The sequence below is a fragment of the Equus caballus genome, chromosome 9 (genome assembly GCF_041296265.1).
Source record: "Equus caballus isolate H_3958 breed thoroughbred chromosome 9, TB-T2T, whole genome shotgun sequence".
NCBI lineage: Eukaryota > Metazoa > Chordata > Mammalia > Perissodactyla > Equidae > Equus > Equus caballus.
The window spans coordinates 11,260,247-11,281,773 of record NC_091692.1 but is presented as its reverse complement, the minus strand read 5'-3'; the positions used below and the strand labels follow the sequence as shown (position 1 = coordinate 11,281,773).

Here is a 21,527-nt window from a genome sequence, read left to right as displayed (position 1 = left end):
TATTGACTTGGAATTTAGATTCTTTTTCAAGTAAAAATCTTGTCTAAGATCAGTTACAATTGTTGGAACTCCTAAAACCTAGTAATGATGTATACTTTGGAAAATGTGTGTGTGTTTGTGTGTTCAGGATTGAGAATGTATCTTATACTCGAGATATCCTTAATGTTCTACTATGCTACCAAATGTTGTTGTGTTTACACAACAGTAGCTTATTAGTGGGAAGGTTTTAAAAAAAATTGTCAGAAGATGAATTCTGAAATTTAACAGAGTTAAAATGAACCTGCAATGCGAATCTTAGGAAGTCACTGTTTTGGTTCCTTATGTTTAGATTTGATGAAAGATATTTAATATAGTATTTATCTCAATAGAATGATGATTTTTTTAAAAGATTATAGGTTACGAAGTAGTAGGGGCAGATTTACCATAAAATATTTACTAAAACAACTGATTTTCCAAAGTATTGTCTAACTTGTTTTCTTGTAATAATGTTGTTAATAGCATGTAGGTATGACATACTTGAAGCAGGAGTTGAATTTTTTTCGTATTTCCATATAATCTCCCAGAATATAGTCAATTCTTAAACTCCTAACTGCCATATTTCTAATATCTGTTTTGTTTATATTATCAAAAGAAAAATTCTTAGCTTTAAATTCTATAATGTCACATGATTAACCTTAAACATGTTCTCATTAAGGTTTTCTTTTTAACTTTATGAAATGGTATATGATAATATCTGTCTACTCAGAAGTATTAGTAAGTAGAATATATGTGTTCTCACAGAACATAATTGGGACATAACAACCTTTGATTTTGTCTTTTGTTATATTGGAGATATAATGAATTTTTATTACATTTATATTCCTATACAATTTTGTGAAAATTAATTTTTTAAGTTATTACCTTATATATTCAATGTCTTTTGAGCACACACAGATTTTTAAAGACGTAGTCAACAATATTAACTCATTTAAGAAATATTTAAGTAAAAATACCTATGTGGATTTTGTAAGCCCCATCTTTCAAAACTATATATTAGATTCCCACTTTATCCCAGGCACAGTTGCAAGCACTGGGAGCAGAGGGGTGAGTAAGACAGATAAATTCTCTGACATCATGAGGTTTATATTCTATGAGCAAAGATGGGTAATAAATGAGTAGACCATGATGTTAGACAATAAAGTAGTTATTTAAAAAAATAAGCAAGGTTCTAGCTTCCACTGGAAGGGTAGATGGGAGGTGATTCTTTTAGATGTGTGTTCAGAGACTATGTCCCAGAAAATCTGAGATTTGAGCAGAAATCAGATAGCCAAGTCAAAGAAATTCTTGAGGAAGAACTTTCCTTCCAGACGGAAAGAACAACAAGTGTCAAGGCTCTGAGATGGGAACAGATTTCAAGGGAAAAAAAGGCAACGTTGCTGGAGAATTGGGAACAGGATGAAAAGTAGTACCAGATAATGGGCTCGGCGAGGTGGGAGGGGACTTTACAGGCCATGGTAAGATGTATTTGTATCAAAGAGCTGGATGCAGAAGGCTGATAGGACGTGAATTTCTTATACCAGGAGCACTTTGGGGGGCTTGGGGTAATAAACAGTTGCGGAAGAAGAATGGAAGTAGAGAAATTAGGAGGCTATTGTAATAATCCCGGGGAAAGATTATGGATTGATGAAAAGTTATGGATTCCATATGTATTTTAAATATGGACTTTACTATTGGATTGGATATGGCTGATGAAGGAAAGAATTCAACGAAGACTCCCAGGTTATTGACCCTAGGCACTGGATGGTGCCATTGACTGACACAGGGAAGACTGAAGGAGGAACAAGCTGTAGGGAAAAAAATAAAAGGCTTCTATTTTATACATTAATTTGCAATTCCCATTAAACTTTAAAGTGAAGCTGTTAGATAAGTATTTGGGCATTTCAGACTGATCGTCAAGGGAGACATCAGGGCTGGAGACAAAATTGGAGGATTTTCCATCATACAGATGGTATTTAAAGTCATGGGACTGGAAAAGCCTCCCTAGGGAAAGAGTGTGGTTGAGGACAGCGCTCTAGGGTGTCCCAAAGTTTAATCGTCAGAAATGGGAAAGCGTAGATTGGAACAGAGATTGGCAGAAGCAGCCAGTGGTTAAAAGGGGAGCACTGGTGTGGGGTCTCCAAGAAGCCAAAGAAGGGACAGCTTCCAGCCTATGAGTAATTACTAGGTCAATCTAAACAAGAAATACTCCGCGTTAGCTTGAGCTCTACTCTTCCTTTTTCTTTAACAGATAGTTCTGCCCCAGAGACGACAAGTATGAATACCGCAGACAACGGTGTCAACTGTCTATGTGCTATATGTGGGGACAGAGCAACTGGAAAGCACTATGGAGCATCCAGCTGTGACGGCTGCAAGGGCTTCTTCAGACGCAGCATACGCAAGAGCCACGTTTACTCCTGCAGGTAGTGGCAATGCTCCTTGTGGGGAAGCTATCGTTAGAGGTGTTTCCAAATGGCAGGGAAGAAGGAAGGGAATAACATTCAGAGCTTTCATATTTCTGAAATTCTAAGACCAAAATTTATAAGCTACGTGAGAGTGAGGACATGTGGGAGTGTGTGTAGTGTGCATTCACCCAGGTGGTTTTTTTTTTTTTTATGAAACATGTTAGACTTATAAAACGTCTATAAAAAAATCCACATCCTTACCACCCAACTTAGACCAATATGAGTAGTTGAAGCCTCTGCTGGACGCCTCCCCATCACTTACTTTTTCTCCCCTCTCTCCCAGAAGTAACTATTGTCTGAAATGTCATGTTTGTCTTTTCCTTAGATTTCTTTATTGTTTTACCACATGTTCATATACCAATGGACATCTTGAAATCTGTATTTAAATGGTTTCACAATGTGTCTATTTTTGTGCACGATGATTTTCTTTTACATCCTGAGCTAAAACAAATTTATAAAAGTACTGATGATTTTGGTAGCTTGTTGATGTTAATGAATGAAATGAAATTTTCCGTCCTAAAATTTTAGATGTATTTCTGGTGCCACAATTTCACCATTGAATTGAATGTTTTGTCTAAAACATATATATTGTGTGTGTCACACATTTCTAGTAAGCTGTTTTTTTAAAAAAATAATATCTAGTCAACATGATAGCACACTATAGGCTTGGGTTTTTCACCTTGAGTGTCCAGAATGACAGTTCTTGAAATGCAGACTACATCTCTGTTCAATGTGGGCTGTTAAATGACTGTAACAGAAAAATATCTGTGTTGGCTCTGTCCCTGAAAGGCATAGTTAGGATTGTTATGGTGCTTTAAGAACACCTTGGACATTTGGGAAGAAGTTAACTTTCTCGTAATATCGTGCCATTTGATTTCTAAGAGTGTGGAAAAAGTTAATATGGAACTCCCCATATATCTGACTAGCGTTCTCTAGTAAGATTTCTGGGAGAGCTTAAAGCAGGTTAAAAAATTGTAAATCATCCACTTTAAAACCTTCTTGGTAAACAAAATAAAAGAGTGTGTGTCTTGCTTTTATATATGCACATCAAAACTCTAGAGGTAGAAAGTAGATCAAATGGATCTCCTTCGTCAAAAGCATTTTCTGTGATTACATTAAATGTTGAGTGCTTCTAAAAGATCAACAACTCAAATAAATACAAAATAACACGTAAACAATACTTTTTTGAATCATGTGTTCCATTAAAGGTGATATACATACATATGAAAAATGGCGATCCAAACAACGAAATCCAACAACTTTTAAGCATCAGAGAATAATATCAGCGAAAAGGGCTTTCAAGATTTCTGCCGTTCCTGTACGGGAAGAGTGGGAAAGGAGTGTTCCCATAGCAACTTTTGGAAATTTAAAAAGTATTCCAAAAACATGTACAGTTTCACTCTTCCCATCTTCCCATCATGAATACTGCTGCCAGCTTAGCCTTCTTTATATATTTTGGTATTAAGCAAATACCATGATTCTCCATTTGGAAAATATTATATTGATGCAAGCTTAGGGGAATAAAAGTATTTTAAGCTCAGGTTTTGCAGGTCTTAAGTTTATCCATTTCCTTAGATTTACAAATTTCACTTCCACTCTAACTGTGCCATCACACTGAACTTGGGCTTTCCTTCCCAGTGTGCTTTAAATTGCTGTTTCAATACTTCTCACATTGTGTTTTTTATTATGGCTGTTTGTAAATTTGTGTGTGTACTTACTGTATCTTCCTCGAATGGAGGAGACAGGTAATGTTCCTCTGTTTAATCCCAACACCAGGATCTTGTACACAGTAGGTCCTTAGTATTATGTTTATTCAAGTTTTGTGTTACTTTGATTGTAATTGGGTGTGTTTCCCTGTTGCCTTTGTTGGTAATCTGGTCCCCTGTCCCGAGTTTCCTCAGTCACGCATTCCCAACACTGTTCTTCTCACTCATCTCTCTTCTAGCTAAATTCAGCCATAGTAGGCTTTATAGTCATGTAATTTTAAGTGGCCGCCCCTATTTTTTAGATGAAAAGTAGATCTTTCTTTTATCGATCACAAAATATATTCTTTTATTCTCATCATTAGTAATCAACTACAAATAATCAGAGATATATCAGTACATATGGGTAATTTTTTGCCAAAATTTTGAAGAAATATTATTGTTTACTATATGATTAATATTTGCCCCAAAGTCTTTAAAGTACTTTCACATAACTACCCTTTACAGCAAGTCCTCCCTATTTTACGATTATAAATTAAATGACGTCCCCAAATTCTATCAAGCGTGAATAATGGACCTGGGAATCAAGCTCAGGTCTAATTCCAGAGACTGTACTCTTTTTTTTAAGTGTACAATTCGGTTTTTTGGTATATTCACAGAGTTGTGCAGACATCACTACAATCAATTTAGAACATTTTCTCACCCCATAAAGAAACCCTGTACCCTTTGATCATCACTCCTCATTTCCTACCAACTCCCTCCCCACTAATGTAAGGCAACTACTCATCTACTTTCTGTTGCTATAGATTTGCCTCTTCTGCGCATTTGATAGAAATGAAATTATATGCTATGTGACCTTTTTTGTCTGACTTCTTTAATTTAGACTAGTGTTTTCAAGGTTCGTCCACGTTGTAGCATGTATCAGTACTTCATTCCTGTTTATTGTCAAATAATAATATTCCATTGTGTAGGTATACCACATTTTGTTTATGTGTTTATGAGTTGATGGGCGTGAAAAAGTTTGTCCCCACTTTTTGGCTACTATGAATAGTGTTGCTATGGACATTTGCGTACAAGTGTTTGTACAAACGTCTATTTTCATTTCTCGTGAGTATATACCTAGGAGGGGAATGGCTGAGTCATATGGTAACTCTTGTCTTTCAGAAACTGCCAAACTTTCTTCCTGGACAGATGCACCATTTTGTATTACAACCAACAATGTGTGAGGGTTCCAATTTTTCCACATCCTCATCAACGTTCATTATTGCCTGTTTTTTCTGCTTATAGCCATTCTAGTGGAGATGAAATGGTATCTAATTGGGCAGATTGTGCTCTCAAAGATCTTCTCAGCTGCCTCTTGATATGCAATTTGGCATGCAGAGTAAACTTTAATAGGATGAGAGGTAAAATTAATAGAAGAATATTTAAATAAAGAAAAGCATGGAAGTGCAGAGGAATGAAGTTCTGATATATTCTCCGTCACACCAAAATCATTTGGCAATAAGGAATTAGAATTTACGTGCCAAAGATTTTTAAACTAGGTTTGGCTTTCATGACTCATGATGGAAATGATCATGTATACTGGCCCAAAGTGGTGTATCATTCAGTTTTATTTTATTGTAAAGACTGCATGAGAGCTGAGGCTCATACATCACCATATACATGGTGATCATCACACTGGAAAAGTCGTAATTGTTCTTATACATTCCATCTATTGATCCAAATTTGACCATATTTCTTTAAAATCTATTGTCTGTTTATTTGCTATTTTTTTTGATAAATAACAGTTTTCTGCAAACTAATATATCTTTGTTTGATATTGTAGGTTCAGTCGGCAATGTGTTGTTGACAAAGACAAAAGAAATCAATGTAGATATTGTCGATTAAGAAAGTGTTTCAGAGCAGGAATGAAAAAAGAAGGTAATAATATACAATATAATGACGACGATTAACATCCTTGATGAAAAGTGTTGTACACACATTCTCTTGTAATCACGATAGCCTTTTCACATGAGTTCTGATTTTTCTCAATGAAGAATCTATGGTTCCTTGAGTTTAAGAGTCTACCCCAGGACGCTGACACCAGCTAGGAAGCAATAGAGCCAGTCTTTGTCTGGTGCTGTCTGATTCCAGACACCATTCTCTCACCCGCTGTGTTATCCCTCGCAGCAAAGTTATCGTCTAAATAAAATTCCCAGTGTCCTGTTCAAAAGACAAATGGCAAAATTTATTAATAGGTTGAAAGTATAAATGCATTTTGAACACATTTTTTTATTCTGAACAATTTAGTATCTTTGTTTCATAAACATTAACTGAACATTGACTTTTCATGCATTCATTGACATATTTAACAAATATTTATCGAGTACTGCTACTTTCCAAACACTGTTCTGGGTGCTGAGGTCTCAGAAGTGAATGTAATAGACAGAATAATCCCCCTCTCAGGGAGCTTGTATTCTACTCAAGGACAGAAATGATAGACTAGATATTCTAGTTTAGTATGCGGTCAATTCATTTTGAACAGATTAAGTATTCTGCTTATATTATCCTACATTCTAAATATGGTTAATTTAGAAACAAATGTATTGACCACATTGAAACCCTTGGCGGGGAATTGCTGCTACAAGACTGTATCCTTATCAGTTTTGTCACATGCCTATGCCTATCGTAGACAAAGAGATATTTCGCAAGCTATAAAAGAATTAAATTCAATCAAGTCACTATACTGCAGAAATGTAAGATATATCAAACCTATCTTGAATATGGCTAGTTTTTCTTTGTCACTCAATATTTTAAAGAGACAGAAATTCCGTTAGTTTTATTCAGGTTGCTAGTCTCAAAAAAGAAGGCAAAATCCAGACAGAGAAAGACGAACTCTGTATGACTCCACGCATAGGTGGAAGTTAAACATAGAGACAAAGAGAATTGATTGGTGCTTACCAGGGGAAAAGGGGGTGGGGGGAGGGCACAAAGGGTGAAGTGGTGCACCTACAACGTGACTAACAATAATGTGCAACTGAAATTTCACAAGGTTGTAAACTATCATAATCTTAATAAAAAGTTAAAGAAAAAAGAAGGCAAAATAAAGTTTACAAAATTAAAGGAGAAGCACTTTTCTCATTTCAGAATGACTAATCTCTTTCTTTTTTAAATTCTTTCTTTCTTTTTTTTTTTTTTAATGCTTTTTGGTGAGGAAGATTGGCCCTGAGTTAATATCTGTTGCCAATCTTCCTGTTTCTTCCCACCCAAAGCCCCAGTACATGGTTGTATATCCTAGTTGTAGGTCATTTTAGTTCTTCTCTGTGGAATACCACCACAGCACGGCTTGATGAGCAGTGTGTAGGTCCACACCCAGGATCCGAAACCCAGGCTGCCAAAGCAGAGTGTGCGAACTTAACCACTCTGCCACAGGACTGGCCCCCTAAAAATGACTAATTTCTAATGGCATATATGGGATTAATTATGTACTTTGTCAATCATCTTCATGCATTTCTACTTGAATCCTAGCTTTATTCTTACAAAAGCATAAGCAAATCATAATCCCGTATTTCCTTTAAGAGTTTTACAATTTGTGAAATAAAATTGTTTTCAAAAATAGTAGAATTATGTCTTCTACTGTTCATAGAATACTGCATTAATTTTCTCTAAGTAGATTAGGAGAGAACTTTTAGGTTTCAAAATAGATATATTTCTCTTATTTACAATAATAGCATTATATCAAAGTTAGCAAGATGAAAACATATATAAATATGGTTTTATGTGAAAAAGGGTAACAATAAGAAGATTGCAAATGTTCATGGTATCTTTCAGCATTTTTCTAAAGATTGATCATGTAAATGAAATTCATAAAAGCATAGCTTATATTTTAATTTTTTATCTCCACATATGTATTTCCATATGAGTCAGTTTAGGGTGAAAAATCAATGACAATTTCTGTAAAAAAAAAAAAAAGAGAGAGGGAGAGTAAGCTACCAGTAAATATGATTGTAAAATAAAATATTAATGATTCACTTCAACTTAAAGACTACTCACTCTTAAAGGCAAAAACTCCGGTATTTTCTTTTCCAAATTAATGAAGCTGATACTTAATAGTAAGTTTGGGGTAGATAGTAGATTTGAGCATAGAAATTAGTGAACTTCTTTAATAAAAGAATAATTGCAGAAAGAATGCTGATGGTTTAATGTCTTGTCTTTCCGGCAGAGCGGGGTAGAGAATTAACCTAAATAATTTATGGGCTACAGGCCTTGTTTTTGTTCTTTTTGGTTAACAGAAGATAATTTTCCCTCCTAAGTTTTGAAATCCAACTTTGATGTCTGACATATTATTCTTTATATGACAAATATGTGGGTTAATACACCTCCTTTCATCCTTCCTTATATTTAAAAATGCAATTTTCTATAGGGAATTTGGGGTGCCTGTTATTCTTTCTTTCCTGTCTGAAACAAGCAGATCTAGCTGTCTCTTAGATAGAAGGCTTTTATGTCTTACTTAACATCTTTCCACCTTTCCTAAATGCTGATATTCACACCTCAATCTTCTCAGGGGAGACCCCCCACCTACGCAACTTTTGCTTTATTAATGTTTGTAAACTGTCCCGAGGACATTGTTTCATGAGAGAGCACAAGACTGCAATCTTAAGATCACCGTAACACAAATAAATTTACTTTCCATTTTTGCTCGTGTTTTAGAAGAAAAAGAAAATGGAAGTTTCAACATCTATGACTCATATCTTCTGACAGTGAATACACTCTGTGACCTGGTTAATGTCACAGGCGATACTCTTCCTCTAGTTATCTTGTGGTTTTATTAACGTTGAGAAAATGGAAAACTACCCTATTGAAAATACAGCGTGGCTGAACTGGCTGACCCCACACTTTCTAACATGCATGCCATCATAAAGTCCTAAAAGGCAATATTTTATGAGCTTTAGTGACAAGCCTGGCTCTTTCTACTTCTAAAAGTAGTACAGAATCAAAACTATCGTTAGTCATACTTCTCCCCACACCGCCTGCCCAAAGTCTTTTGGAAATATCCTTTCTCACTTTTTATACTAGGTTTTTTTTTTTTACTTCAAACTGTGTATCTTGACGTATATCGAAGAGAACCGACCAATAAATGCTGTGATTTTCTCCCCTAGCTGTGCAAAACGAACGCGATCGAATAAGTACCAGAAGAAGCACATATGATGGCAGCAGCATTCCTTCCATTAACACACTGGCACAAGCAGAAGTTCGGTCTCGCCAGGTACTGCTGCGCAGCAGCATCCAGCCCTGTTGAGAGAAACCAAAAGTCTACTTAGGCATAATGCTAAAATAATCTAAGCTCATTCAAAGGTGCTCGTTACTAAAATAAATTAAGCCTATGCGAATTTAAGAGTTTTGCTTCGAAAATACCGGTTGGACTGTTGACTTCATTTTGACTTTTCCTGGACAAGTTCCTAGTTTTTAAATGGAAAAATGAAATGCACTGCAGCCTGATTGTTAAAAGGAAATTTGTTTACGAGGTTGATTTAAAATACTTAATGAATAGCGCAATGCTCTGGGGGCACTATCTTGTTTTATTGGTTGAATCTGTAAAATCAGTTACCACAACTTTTGGGTATTTTGGTTGAGACATATCATCAGACTCTCTTCCTTGAAAACGACTTCTGGACTCAAGAACTCACTTTGGTACCTGCTTTGAAGCAAGTATTTAAGGGAAGAGCCAGAACTGAGAAAACCCAGGAGAAAGAGTTTGTTATTTTAAATTTCTAGAATCTGAATATCAGTTCTAAGGTTCAAAAATGTAGGTCATTAGTTTACACATAAAAATAAAGCACTTAAGTATCAAATAAAGAAATCCTTTGAAGACAGTTTATTTCAGTCTTGTCCCTATTAGAAACGTTAATGATATTTTTCTATTATAGAGCAAATTATGAAATAGCTAACGATTAATCCGGTCCCATAATGAGTCAGTGCAACTCCTTTCGTTTTTGATAACACGAGGGTAATATGGTGAGGTTAACATCACCATTATCATGATCATTACTTGAAGATTACTTGATGGTTCTAGAAAGCATTTAGAAAATGGCTTAAAGGAAGCTGTGAGGAAGTACACACGCACCACAGAAAGGCACGCGCACATGTTCCAAAATTAAGTGATTCGAAAGTGATTTTTCGGAAGTGATTTTTTTTGCAGAAAGGCATTTTAACACCTCTTATATTTTTATATAGTTCAAAATTATATGTAGTTTGAAAAATTTATCATTCTGGTTAAGCATTTCAATGTTGCTGAGTCAAAGGTTGGTTTCCCAATTTTATTTTGATGGGCTTCCATTTAACACAGCAACATAAGTACTTCTGGCTTCTCATCCGTATCTTTTCTCCCCATTTTGGTAAACTTTGGTCACTGGAAACATTTTCTTCATAGAGTTCGACAAATTAAAGATGGGCTTTCTGAATGGAAATATCATTTTCTAATTAAAAATAAAAAAGAGCATATTTCATGTGGATACTCCATATTTCGCTGTCTAGTCATTTTGAATTATGAAGCTCCCTGAAAGTTATGGTAACTTATTGTACAAATTTGGCAGTAAAATAAGATACTGCTCCCAGAGCATGGTGCTAGACAGTGAATGTTTTCAGGTTAACTTCTACCGATAGGTATTTTATTTCTCAACTTAAAAATGGTTAGAATGTTTCAAGATACTGTGACAATTATAGTGCCTGCTTCAATGGCATTTACTTATTTCAGTCATAGAGAAAAGAGGAATATTGGTCATGCATGATTTTCAGTGATAAATTAGTATCATGTTCTTCTTAATGCTAGATCTCAATCTCAAGCCCTGGTGTGAGCACTGACATAAATGTTAAGAAAATTGCAAGTATTGGTGATGTCTGTGAATCTATGAAACAGCAGCTGTTAGTCTTGGTGGAATGGGCTAAATATATTCCTGCCTTCTGCGAGTTACCACTGGACGATCAGGTATAGGTTAAAGACATTATCAATGCTTTAAAAAATGTTTTTTGAACTTTGCTAAGTTTTTGTGTTCTCTTAATTATATTTGTAATAGATTGACTATATTTGACAAAGGTTAAGTTATCTAGCTGAGGAAAAAAGATTGGTTTTCTTGTCCATTCACCTTCTTGTTCTGTCGAGAGGCAGGCTGTTTAACTCCTATTTTAGGAGTCTTGCAAATTTATTGATTGGATGAGAGGTGATCAAGACACTGTTCTTCCCTCTTGGAGTACAAAAAGCTCAAGTAATGGGGAAAGGGAGCAAGCAACTGCAGTTGTGAGACAAAGTGTTGGAAAGCTAAATGTCTGAGAGGCAAATGGCACACTGTTGTGTCCTGGTGTTTCCTGAAGGTGCCGTATAAAATTCCTCAGAAATGCTAGACCATTCCTAGACAGAAACCATACAGGTTGTGTTGGTATCTTTGTGCGCACTTCATGCAATTAACGTATAAGATTTTTCCTTTCATTTTGTCAATTTTATTCTCGCATTTATTGTATAAAAATTATAGGTCTGGCAAAAAAGCCTGTAAATCATGCTCTGAAATCTACAGAGAAATAGAGAGAATTCAGATATAATGATCTTTTCCTAAAACATATATTTTCATACTTTGTCATTTGTACAAGACATTTTAATTCATAGTTAAGAACTCTAATTTCCTACTTAGCTTATTAAGATTAGATGATTAGTTTCAGATTTATTTTGGACTCTTGAATCTAAGAAGTATATAATATTTTATAGATGTGAATAACTCCCAAATTTCCAATTCTGCCACATTGAATAATGTCATGATATGTCATATAAACAATGTATATTTTTACACCCTCTGACCATTGCTCTTTGTCATTGACTCACAAAAACAAAGAAACAAAGTGAAAGGTGCATGATTATTTAAAAATCAAAGGACAAAAAATTTACACAGCCAGAAAAAAAGGCGGTCATAGGAAGTTGGAAGTTATCCTTCTAGGAGAGCATTTCACCTGGTAACAATAACAAAAAAATACTGTGAAATCTGAAATCATTCTTAAAATGTTCTGTAACTGCCTTCCTTGTATGAGTCATGGTTATTGACATATCGTAAAGATAGCTTGGCCCAGAAGGTCATTTCAGAGTGAATAATGCTAAATTGCTAAAACCTACTTGTCTCACCCCAAGCCATATAAATAGGGTTATGTTATTTATCACTTTTATTTTTTTATTATCACTCCTCTTTAAAAATTGCTGACTTATGTATGAAGACAATGATTTAAAACTTGGGAAACTGGAATCCAGTAACGTGTCAAAAGTAGTTTTTATTTACTAACACTTTAGTATTAATAATATAACATTAATAGCCATGGATTGGTGAATGTCTATTATGGATAAGGCAGTGGGGAATTAGCTCTCAGTGGCATTATATATTACATTATTTTATTTAATGCTCTCAGGAACTCTGTGGCATAAGTTTTATAATCCCCACTTAACATTTTTTAAAACTGAACCCTAAGTCAGTTAAATTCACTCAGTAAATTCATCAAATATTAATAGCACTACTGTTCAGTTGTAGGAACCGTGAGTATTTGGCAGTAAAAATACAGATTGCATCACTATTCTCATAAAGCTTGCATTCCATTTGGGAGAGACAGACAATAAAAAATATACAGATTATGAGTAAGTTAGCTCTAGGTGGGGATAAGTTCCATAAAATGAAATGGGATGAGTTGCTGGAGAATGACTGGGAGTGGAGTGGTACGAGATACTTTTAATTGAGAATCAGAGAAGATTTATCCTGAGACCAGAATGACAAGGGTCCAGCACGCAAGATCTGAAGAGAAAATATTCTGGGTACTGGAACAGCATGTTCAAAGGGTCTGAGGCAAGCAGGAATAATATGCATCGAGAAAAGTGAGCAAGGGATGCTGCAAGAGGAAACCAGAGATGTGGGTGGGAGGCAAAGCATCGGGCTCTCACCTTTGATGCCATGGTTAAGGAATTTGGATTTTATTCTGAGGACAATAAGAGAGCAGTGAAGAGTTTTCAGCAGAGGAACAATATTAAGTGATTGTTATTTTACAAATATCGTCTTGGAAGCCCTGTCAAGAAGGATTTAGGATGGAGGAACCAGAAAGGAAGCAGGAATACCTAAGAGCCCTCTTTGGAGTATATTATGGGAGGCCGGGTGAAGAATGACAAAGCTTGGGCTGGGGTGGTAGCAATGGAGAAGCAGCACTAGGATTTGTTGTACAATTAGAGAGGAATCAAATGGCCTCTTGTTTTTGACAAGCATTCTGATGATGCTGTCATTTACGAAGATGAGGAAGATTGGAGAAGCATTACTTTGGCGCGTTAAATTTGCAGTGCTTCCTATTCTTCCTAGTGGTGATGGCAGCAGGCAATTGAGTACATGCCTGAAGCTCAGTTGAGAGTTTAGTGCAGAGTTAGAGGATCAATCTAGAAAATGACAGAACCCAGATCCCCCGTCCTCTTTTCACTATATCACAAGTCCTTGCTTTGCTTTTTTTAATTCAGCTTATTATGTGTAAGAGATCGTATTTCACATATATTTTCTCATTTAGTCCTCATGACTACACTTTGAGATTTTTATGACTATCTCCAATTGATCGATGAAAACAACTGAGTCCCAAACCTACTGTTTGACTGACTCCAGGTTAAACAGGTAGTAAGTTGCCAAACCAGAATTTGAACTCTGGTTTGTTGGATTCTATTTCACTCCCAAACACTTAACTGTTTCGCTTTTCTTTGCTGCCGTTGTATTGACTTGTTAGTTTGGAAAACTTTTGCAAGTAAAATTCTGTTGACATGCCAAAATGGAAAAAGGGAAGACTTAATGGTGGTAAGAATCTATGAGTATTATAGATTGTTAAAACAGAAAAGAAACATCCCAGGCTTAAAGAACGCTAAGTTAATCAGACTCATATTATACCATCTTTTAATCATTACATTTTATAATTATTGTTCAACTTGGAATTTCTCATTAAGGTGGCACTGTTGAGAGCACACGCAGGGGAGCATTTACTCCTTGGAGCTACAAAGAGATCCATGATGTATAAAGATATTTTGCTTTTGGGTAAGTTTTTAAATTTTTTTAATTTAAGAAGAAATTACGCATGCTTCAGCCTTTCGCAGGATCTGTCCTGTATGTGCTAGGCATTCACCGACACTGTCAAATGGTGCTGTCACTTCACAAATTGGATTTAATTGATATATCCTCACTCAGGTCCTATGTTTCCTTGACTTGATTACAGGGAAGCTCAGAGTGCATTGCGATGTTCACGATGCATTAAGATTTAAAAATAAGAATTGGAGGAAGGTGGTCAAAAGGTACAAACTTCCAGGGGCCAGCCCCGGTGGTGTAGTGGTTAAGTTCGCATGGTCTGCTCCAGCGGCTGGGGGTTCACAGGTTTGGATCCTGGGCACGGACCAAGCACGACTCGTCAAGCCATGCTGTGGGAGCATCCCACATAAAATAGAGGAAGACTGGCACAGGCGTTAGTTCAGTGACAATCTTCCTCAAGCAAAAAGAGGAAGATTGGCAACAGATGTTTAGCTCAGGGCCAATCTTCCTTACAAAAAAAATGGTACATACTTCCAGTTACAAGATAAATAGGTACTAGAGATGTAATGTACAACATGATGACTATAGTTGACACTGCTGTGTGATACACAGGAAACTTGTTAAGAGAGTAGATCCTAAGAGTTCTCATCACAAGCAGAAAATTTTTTTTTCTTTTCTTTATCACATCTATATGAGATGATGTATGTTAACTAAACCTATTAGGGTAATCATTTCATAATATACTTAAATGAAACCATCGTGCTGTACACTTTAAACTTATACAGTGATACTTGTCAATTATTTCTCAAGAAAACTGGAAAAAAAATTTAAATAAAAGAGATGTTGCTCGAGAAGCATAATATTTAGATATATTTAAATCATATCAGGACAAAGAATTAGTTATTTGTGTGACCATATTATGGAGTCCCAGTGTTGTTTCACACTCTCTCAGTGTCTACTTAATAATCGTAATATATATATTATTTTATACACTTTTAGGGGATGCGTCCATCTCCTGTGATGTCATTGCCCATGATATCCTACAAAATCCTCTTAAAAAAAAATATAGTGACAACGTCTTAAAATTCTGATAGTTAAACAGCAGTGTGGGAAGAGGCAAAAGTAGGTTGGCAGGTGGAACAGAAGGTGGGGAGAGAGATAAGACACAGAGGAAAAGCTTCTGTCTTTGTTGTGTAATTGCTCCAATCCCCCCATTTTACTTAACTTATAAAATTAGGTTCCTGTTCAGAGAGTTGAACCTTCTAATGCTTATTAGCTCCACCTCTCTCTGGCTGCATGAAATGGTAACCAGATTGTTTATTCTATTTTTGTGATAGATATTTTATCCCCAAATATAAATAAATTGAACATAATATGGCAATAGCTAATATGTATTGTGGACTTACGATGTCAGATACATTGCTTTAAGAGCATTACATGTATATACACACTGCCTCATTTAATCCTCACAATAACCTTAAGGAATAGTTACTATTATTTTCTGCCCACTTTACAGATGAGGAAATGGAGGCAGGGAACGTTTACCCAAGGTTACAAAGCTAGTAAAGGGGGGAGCCAGGATTCTAAGCCATAATTTGTCACTGTGGAGACATTGCTCTTAGATTCTATTAAACGCTCTGTGGCATTTATAAGACCCCTATAATACTGTTCTCATTATAGATCTGAATACAGTATACTTAAAAAACAAGATGCTTTTACTACGTAATTCTAAATTGTCTACCCTGAACAATTAGGTAAACTGAGTTTCCATAAGAGCAAGGCTACATTTGAGTACTTTCGCACATGTTGTTCCACTGAAGATTATCTTTGCCTGTGGTGAAAGAATTTGGAATATTCTACTTTTTAAAAAACCAGGAAATAACAATTTAGCTGTTATTTGAAGAGCTATAAAAAGCTTCTAGGAGCCAGCCTGAGGCCGAGTGGTCAAGTTCACGCACCCTGTTTCAGTGGCCCATGGTTTCGCCGGTTGGGATCCTGGGTGTAGACATGACATCGCTCATCAGGCCACCCACGCTGAGGCGGTGTCCCACATGCCACAACTAGAAGGACCCACAACTAACGTATGCAACTGTGTACTGGGGGGCTTTGGGGAGACGAAAAAGAAGAAAAAAAAATGAAGATTGGCAACACATATTAGCTCAGGGCCAATCTTAAAAAAAAAGAAAGAAAAAGTAACTTTCCCTAAAAACAAGGCTTCTAATTTTCTAATATTTTAGAAGCTATAATATATATTCATCATATGATGGCCAAAGATTTTCTAAGTCAAAGCAGTCTTTAGGGGTTCGGTGGTCCCGTCTCTATCCAATATTGAAACTCCCTTGAATTCATCTACTTAGGCTTGTCAAAATTGTGTCCCAATAGTTATGACATCTACATACACCTAGACACGAAAGGAGTGCTATTTTGAATCCACTAAAAGCAAGAAAGTTTCTTTAGGTTTTGTATTATGCTCATTAATGAGTGAGACACTAATAAATAACTGACATAGTGGAAAGCTAATCATTATATTTTATTTCTCCCTTGTCAATTATTAGCTTGTTATTAGTCTGTGCTTTCGTGTGTTATCACTAGTGTCTGAGGCTGTTAAAATACATGTGATCATATTATCAATGTTTTTGCTCCTTTAAGTGTTCTCGAGTTTTTCTAACATAACTAACCTAACATACTAAAGGAGGGAGTGTTGTTACTATTCCCTCAGGGGAAGGCTATTTAAAGCATTGATTCGCAAATTTTAAATAATATCTGACAAATTTTTTTGAGGTGTAATTTTTTCCCCTAGGAAACAACTACGTTATTCACCGCAACGGCTGTGAAGCCGAGATCAGCCGCGTGGCCAATCGGGTTCTAGACGAGCTGGTCCGACCATTTCAAGAAATTCAGATTGATGACAATGAATATGCTTGTTTGAAGGCAATTGTGTTTTTTGATCCAGGTTTGTTTTCCAAGTTCCATTAAGAAATAATCATAGTGACCTTTTAGTATCAGACTGTTTACTCTCACACTCTAGTAAGATTCAGCCTTTAGATTCCGCCTTTTATTCCTTTATTAGACGCAAAAGGGCTAAGCGATCCGGTCAAGATTAAGAACATGCGGTTCCAAGTGCAGCTCAGTCTGGAGGACTATATCAACGACCGGCAGTACGACTCCCGGGGGCGGTTTGGAGAGCTGCTTCTGCTCCTGCCCACGCTGCAGAGCATCACCTGGCAGATGATTGAGCAAATACAATTCGTGAAACTTTTTGGGATGGTTAAAATTGACAACCTACTTCAGGAAATGTTACTGGGTGGTGAGTACATTTGAGAATGTCTGTTTTATTTATTAGCATCACGCTATGTACTTTAGGATAAGTTTGACCTATTTATTTTTTGTCCATGAGATGATGAACTCAATTTTTTCCATTTACAAAGTCTGCAAAACCCATTGGATGGGGACAAAAATACTTGAACATAGTTGTATCCCCATTCTTGCTAGCCTCCACGATTTAGGATCCACAAAGTCCCTCTTACCTCAATTTTCAGATCCTTCAAATATGGTAAATAGAAATATATTTCCTATTTTCAGTACTCCTTGAAGTATATTATATTTTTCTATGCCTTACTGCCTTTAAAAGCTCAAGGATATCATAATTGCAGCATAATCTAAAAATATATATAGAAAATATCTCCAAAATGAACACTTCACTTCTGAAATAATTAATTGACCCAACACAATGAGAAGGGAAAAATAAAATTCCATTACTGCAATAACTGTCAGGAATAAGTTAAGAAAGCATTTATTTTATGTTCTGATCTAGATTAAATTTCCTTATAAAAGCTCTTTATTTTAGTTTTAGTTTTATGCTGCTTAATGTGTTCCTAATGATATCTTTCTGAAATAAAAGTTGTTTATGCTATTAGGGTGATCCTGAATACTATAAACTTGAGGTAAGCGATTCTTGGAATTGCCTTAACAACAGGCAGCAAACCTAATGATTCCAGGAAACGGCACACAAGGTCCATTATTAATATACAACATAATATGATACAACATTAATCTAGCCAAGGTACAGTGAAAGCTGACATTGTCCTTAATATGGCAGTGGTTCTATTAATTTATTTTTGAGTTCCCAAAAAGCACTTTGCAAAAATAGCAATATTCAAGCTGTCAATCAAAACGTTTGTTCCAAGGTAAACTTGCCGTTCCTAATTAAATATCACTAACGCAAGCATCTTTTTACCTTCTGTAGGTGCTTCCAATGAAGCTAGCCATCTCCATCACCCAATGCATCCACATTTGTCTCAAGATCCATTAACTGGACAAACTATCCTTTTAGGTCCCATGTCAACACTGGTTCACACAGACCAGATCTGTAAGTATCTGGGCTAATTTTCAACCTTAATAGGTCTTAAACTTAATTACTGGAGAAAAATTGGAATTTGAAGAAAGAATCTATTGTACCCAGAAACTGCAAAAATTGGGTACAATTTCTTCTCCAGGACTCAACTGGGGGTTACTGTGATATTCAGTAAGTCACTTATTCTTCTTAGGCATGAATCTGCTCCCTAAAATGAAGATATGAGTACCTAAATCTTTCTACTTCATAGGTTTGGGAGCACAAAAGAGTGTACAGGCAGTCCTAGCTTTGCCTGATAATACAGGACCATAAAGGCCTGCATTTGCAAACTGGAAGCATGCAAAGAAATCTTCATAATCAATGGGAAAACTATGGTTGCTAGTGACCTTTAAAAATGCATGCCATATAATGTATGTCAGTTATACCTCAATAAAAAATAAGCAAACAAAACAAACAAAAATGTTTGTCAAAACATTAAGAACTCAATTATAGGTTATAAATGTATAGGTAAATTGAAAAAAATAATAATCCTGGTGTTTATCTGGTGCACTATAATTTAAAACATCTGATACACTGAGAATTAATGTGGCTTCTCCGTAGAAATAATTCAGAAGAATAGCCTGAACAGTGCTTGCCACCTTCTCCTCCTATAACTTACAAGAGGAAATGAGCATCTTTTCTTTGCCTTGATCAATTTACTCTTTTGGAAGTTTGTATTGGCTGCCAACATTTTATCCTTTGCACTTGCAATGTCCTGAAATCTCTCAGAGAATCCACTTAATGTGAAGTTTTTTGCCGGTTTCGCTTCCTCTGGGCTGTCTTTGTCCTTTCAACACAGCCAGTTTCCTCATTTATGTTGACAAGTATTCCTTCAGTAAGTTCCTGACTGCGTATTTAGAGACTCAAACAGCAGTAGTGTCAACATTCCTGTGGTCAGGTATTTCTTCTATAACTCCATTTGCCTTCAATTTGAATTTTCTTCCAGCATTATCACTTTTTGTTTCTCTATTGCACTTTAATCATTTTTAGCCAGTTCTCTTTCAATTGTCCATTTTTGCAAAATGTCACTTGGATTTATCACTGGGAGACAAGGAGACAACGCAGCTACACACTTGGTGTCAGTGCATGAATTGAATAAAATAATCCAGTGCCCAATCACGGAACAGACCAAAAGATGTGCTGTAACTGGCCACTGATCACAATACACATCTGTTATTTGGGTAATTATTTGCACACCGAAGAGTCAACAGTGAAGTCGGTATTTATGCAGTTACTCACACTTAATCGTGAGTTACCATGTTAACTGAAATTTGAACTATACTTTTGCAGGACTGGTGCTGTGTAGCTGTGATAACTGAAATTCATGCATATCAGAAATGTGCAGAGTGAGGGCTACTTGGAAATGCTCTTTGGGACTAAAATGATTATACAAATTCTAGGGGTTGATAGTAGCTAAGTTAATCTGAAATGATTACAGATTTAACCCGAATTCTATTTTTAGAAGCTATCCTGGAGATAAAAATCTCTATTTGACAAAATATCTAGAATCAATTGCTTCTGTATTTATACTAATTTATCCCAGATTTATCTTTGAGCGATAGCCTCTGAACACTAAACCAGCTACCTCTCTGAGATGCCTAGAGTTATTGTGATGAAATTATTATGCACACCTGTATAACTTACTGAATTTACAATTGCCCTTAAGAACCAGTTACAGTGTTGTTTTACCCAAATGTTCAATGTAATGTAACAATTTAGTGAGTACTACCTGACTGCCACATACCTAGCGGTATGGAAAGTAGAGGTCACAGAAATGTACACTCTCATGGCTGTCCTTTAGATGCATGCATTGGTAGGCCTAGGTGTAAGTTGTGTCTGAAACACAAATTTCTTTGAGTATATGACAAAGGCAGAAACGAAATTGTTAGAAAAAAATATAAATTATGGAAATAGTATGTCACGTTTAATCTGTGGGTCCCAACGTGCTTAGAAGACATTAATTGGGGCCATCCTTGCAAAGCAGATGTTGCCGTTTTCAGTGAATAGTCAAGAGCAGAAAGAGGCAAGCCCAGTATCATACCAGAAGACTATGGAGTTGTGCCTCTCAGGGATTAGTTATTCATAAACTCGGGAGATAAAGTACATTAACAACACATTAAGCATTATAGGCATCAACTGGCGAGAAAGTTTAACAATTCTGCTGGCGGTTGAATGCTTCACTTTTTAATTGCTGGTTTTCTAGTATTTTGAAAGTGTATTTGCTGACTCTAATCTTTAGAATCATACCACACTTTTCATTTTTATTATTCCTCTTTCAGCATAATATTTATGAGAATTATTTGCAAAGGAAAACTTTGCTCTGCTTGTGTCATTTGGAACAGCTTATATTTTTCCGAAAGCAAAACATAAAACACATACGCACCCCAAAATTTAAGTTTATGCATATTTTCTTGGTCTTGTAGAACACGGCAGTTTCAGATCCATCCTAAATATCCACAAAATAATTTTTTAAAGCAAATTTGTTTATTCTTTTGCCAATTAAATTTAAGTAACAATATTGTTTCTAAGTAGTTGCTAATTCATACTTAATAGTGGAAAGTTAGTTTATTAAAGAAAACCAGGCAAAAAGGGACTGTTCTCATTTTTGTATGAATTTTTTTTTGTAAAGAATTTTTCTAGAAATTTTTTTTTCTAGTATTTTAAAAATCTGTTTCAGGAAAAAAATTCTATAAAGTTTGCAATGCCTCAGTCTGATCACCAAATGTTTTCTATTTGTTCTGTTAAATATATGGTATAATAATAAATATGACTACTAAAATCTTTCAAGTTTTTTAAAATTATAGAATAGCTCCTAGATAATTTTATAGTATGGGGAAAGTTTGAAATAGGAGGAAATACTATTCTAGACAATACAGTCTTGAAACTGTAGCTTTTGTTTTTT

The 21,527-nt window shown here is 35.6% G+C and overlaps 1 protein-coding gene across 3 annotated transcripts in view; it reads left to right on the top strand.

Moving 5' to 3' along the window:
- Window positions 1-21,527, top strand: part of HNF4G (hepatocyte nuclear factor 4 gamma) — a 115,937-nt gene that overhangs the window by 90,966 nt on the left and 3,444 nt on the right. For all 3 annotated transcript variants that reach the window (XM_023648439.2, XM_070221416.1, XM_001490797.6), the window contains 8 exons: window positions 2,267-2,438; window positions 6,009-6,103; window positions 9,322-9,428; window positions 10,992-11,147; window positions 14,157-14,244; window positions 17,033-17,185; window positions 17,303-17,539; window positions 18,479-18,601. In XM_023648439.2, coding sequence (XP_023504207.1) covers window positions 2,293-2,438; window positions 6,009-6,103; window positions 9,322-9,428; window positions 10,992-11,147; window positions 14,157-14,244; window positions 17,033-17,185; window positions 17,303-17,539; window positions 18,479-18,601 — 1,105 coding nt within the window. In that variant the 5' untranslated portion in view covers window positions 2,267-2,292. The remainder of the gene's footprint in view (window positions 1-2,266; window positions 2,439-6,008; window positions 6,104-9,321; window positions 9,429-10,991; window positions 11,148-14,156; window positions 14,245-17,032; window positions 17,186-17,302; window positions 17,540-18,478; window positions 18,602-21,527) is intronic.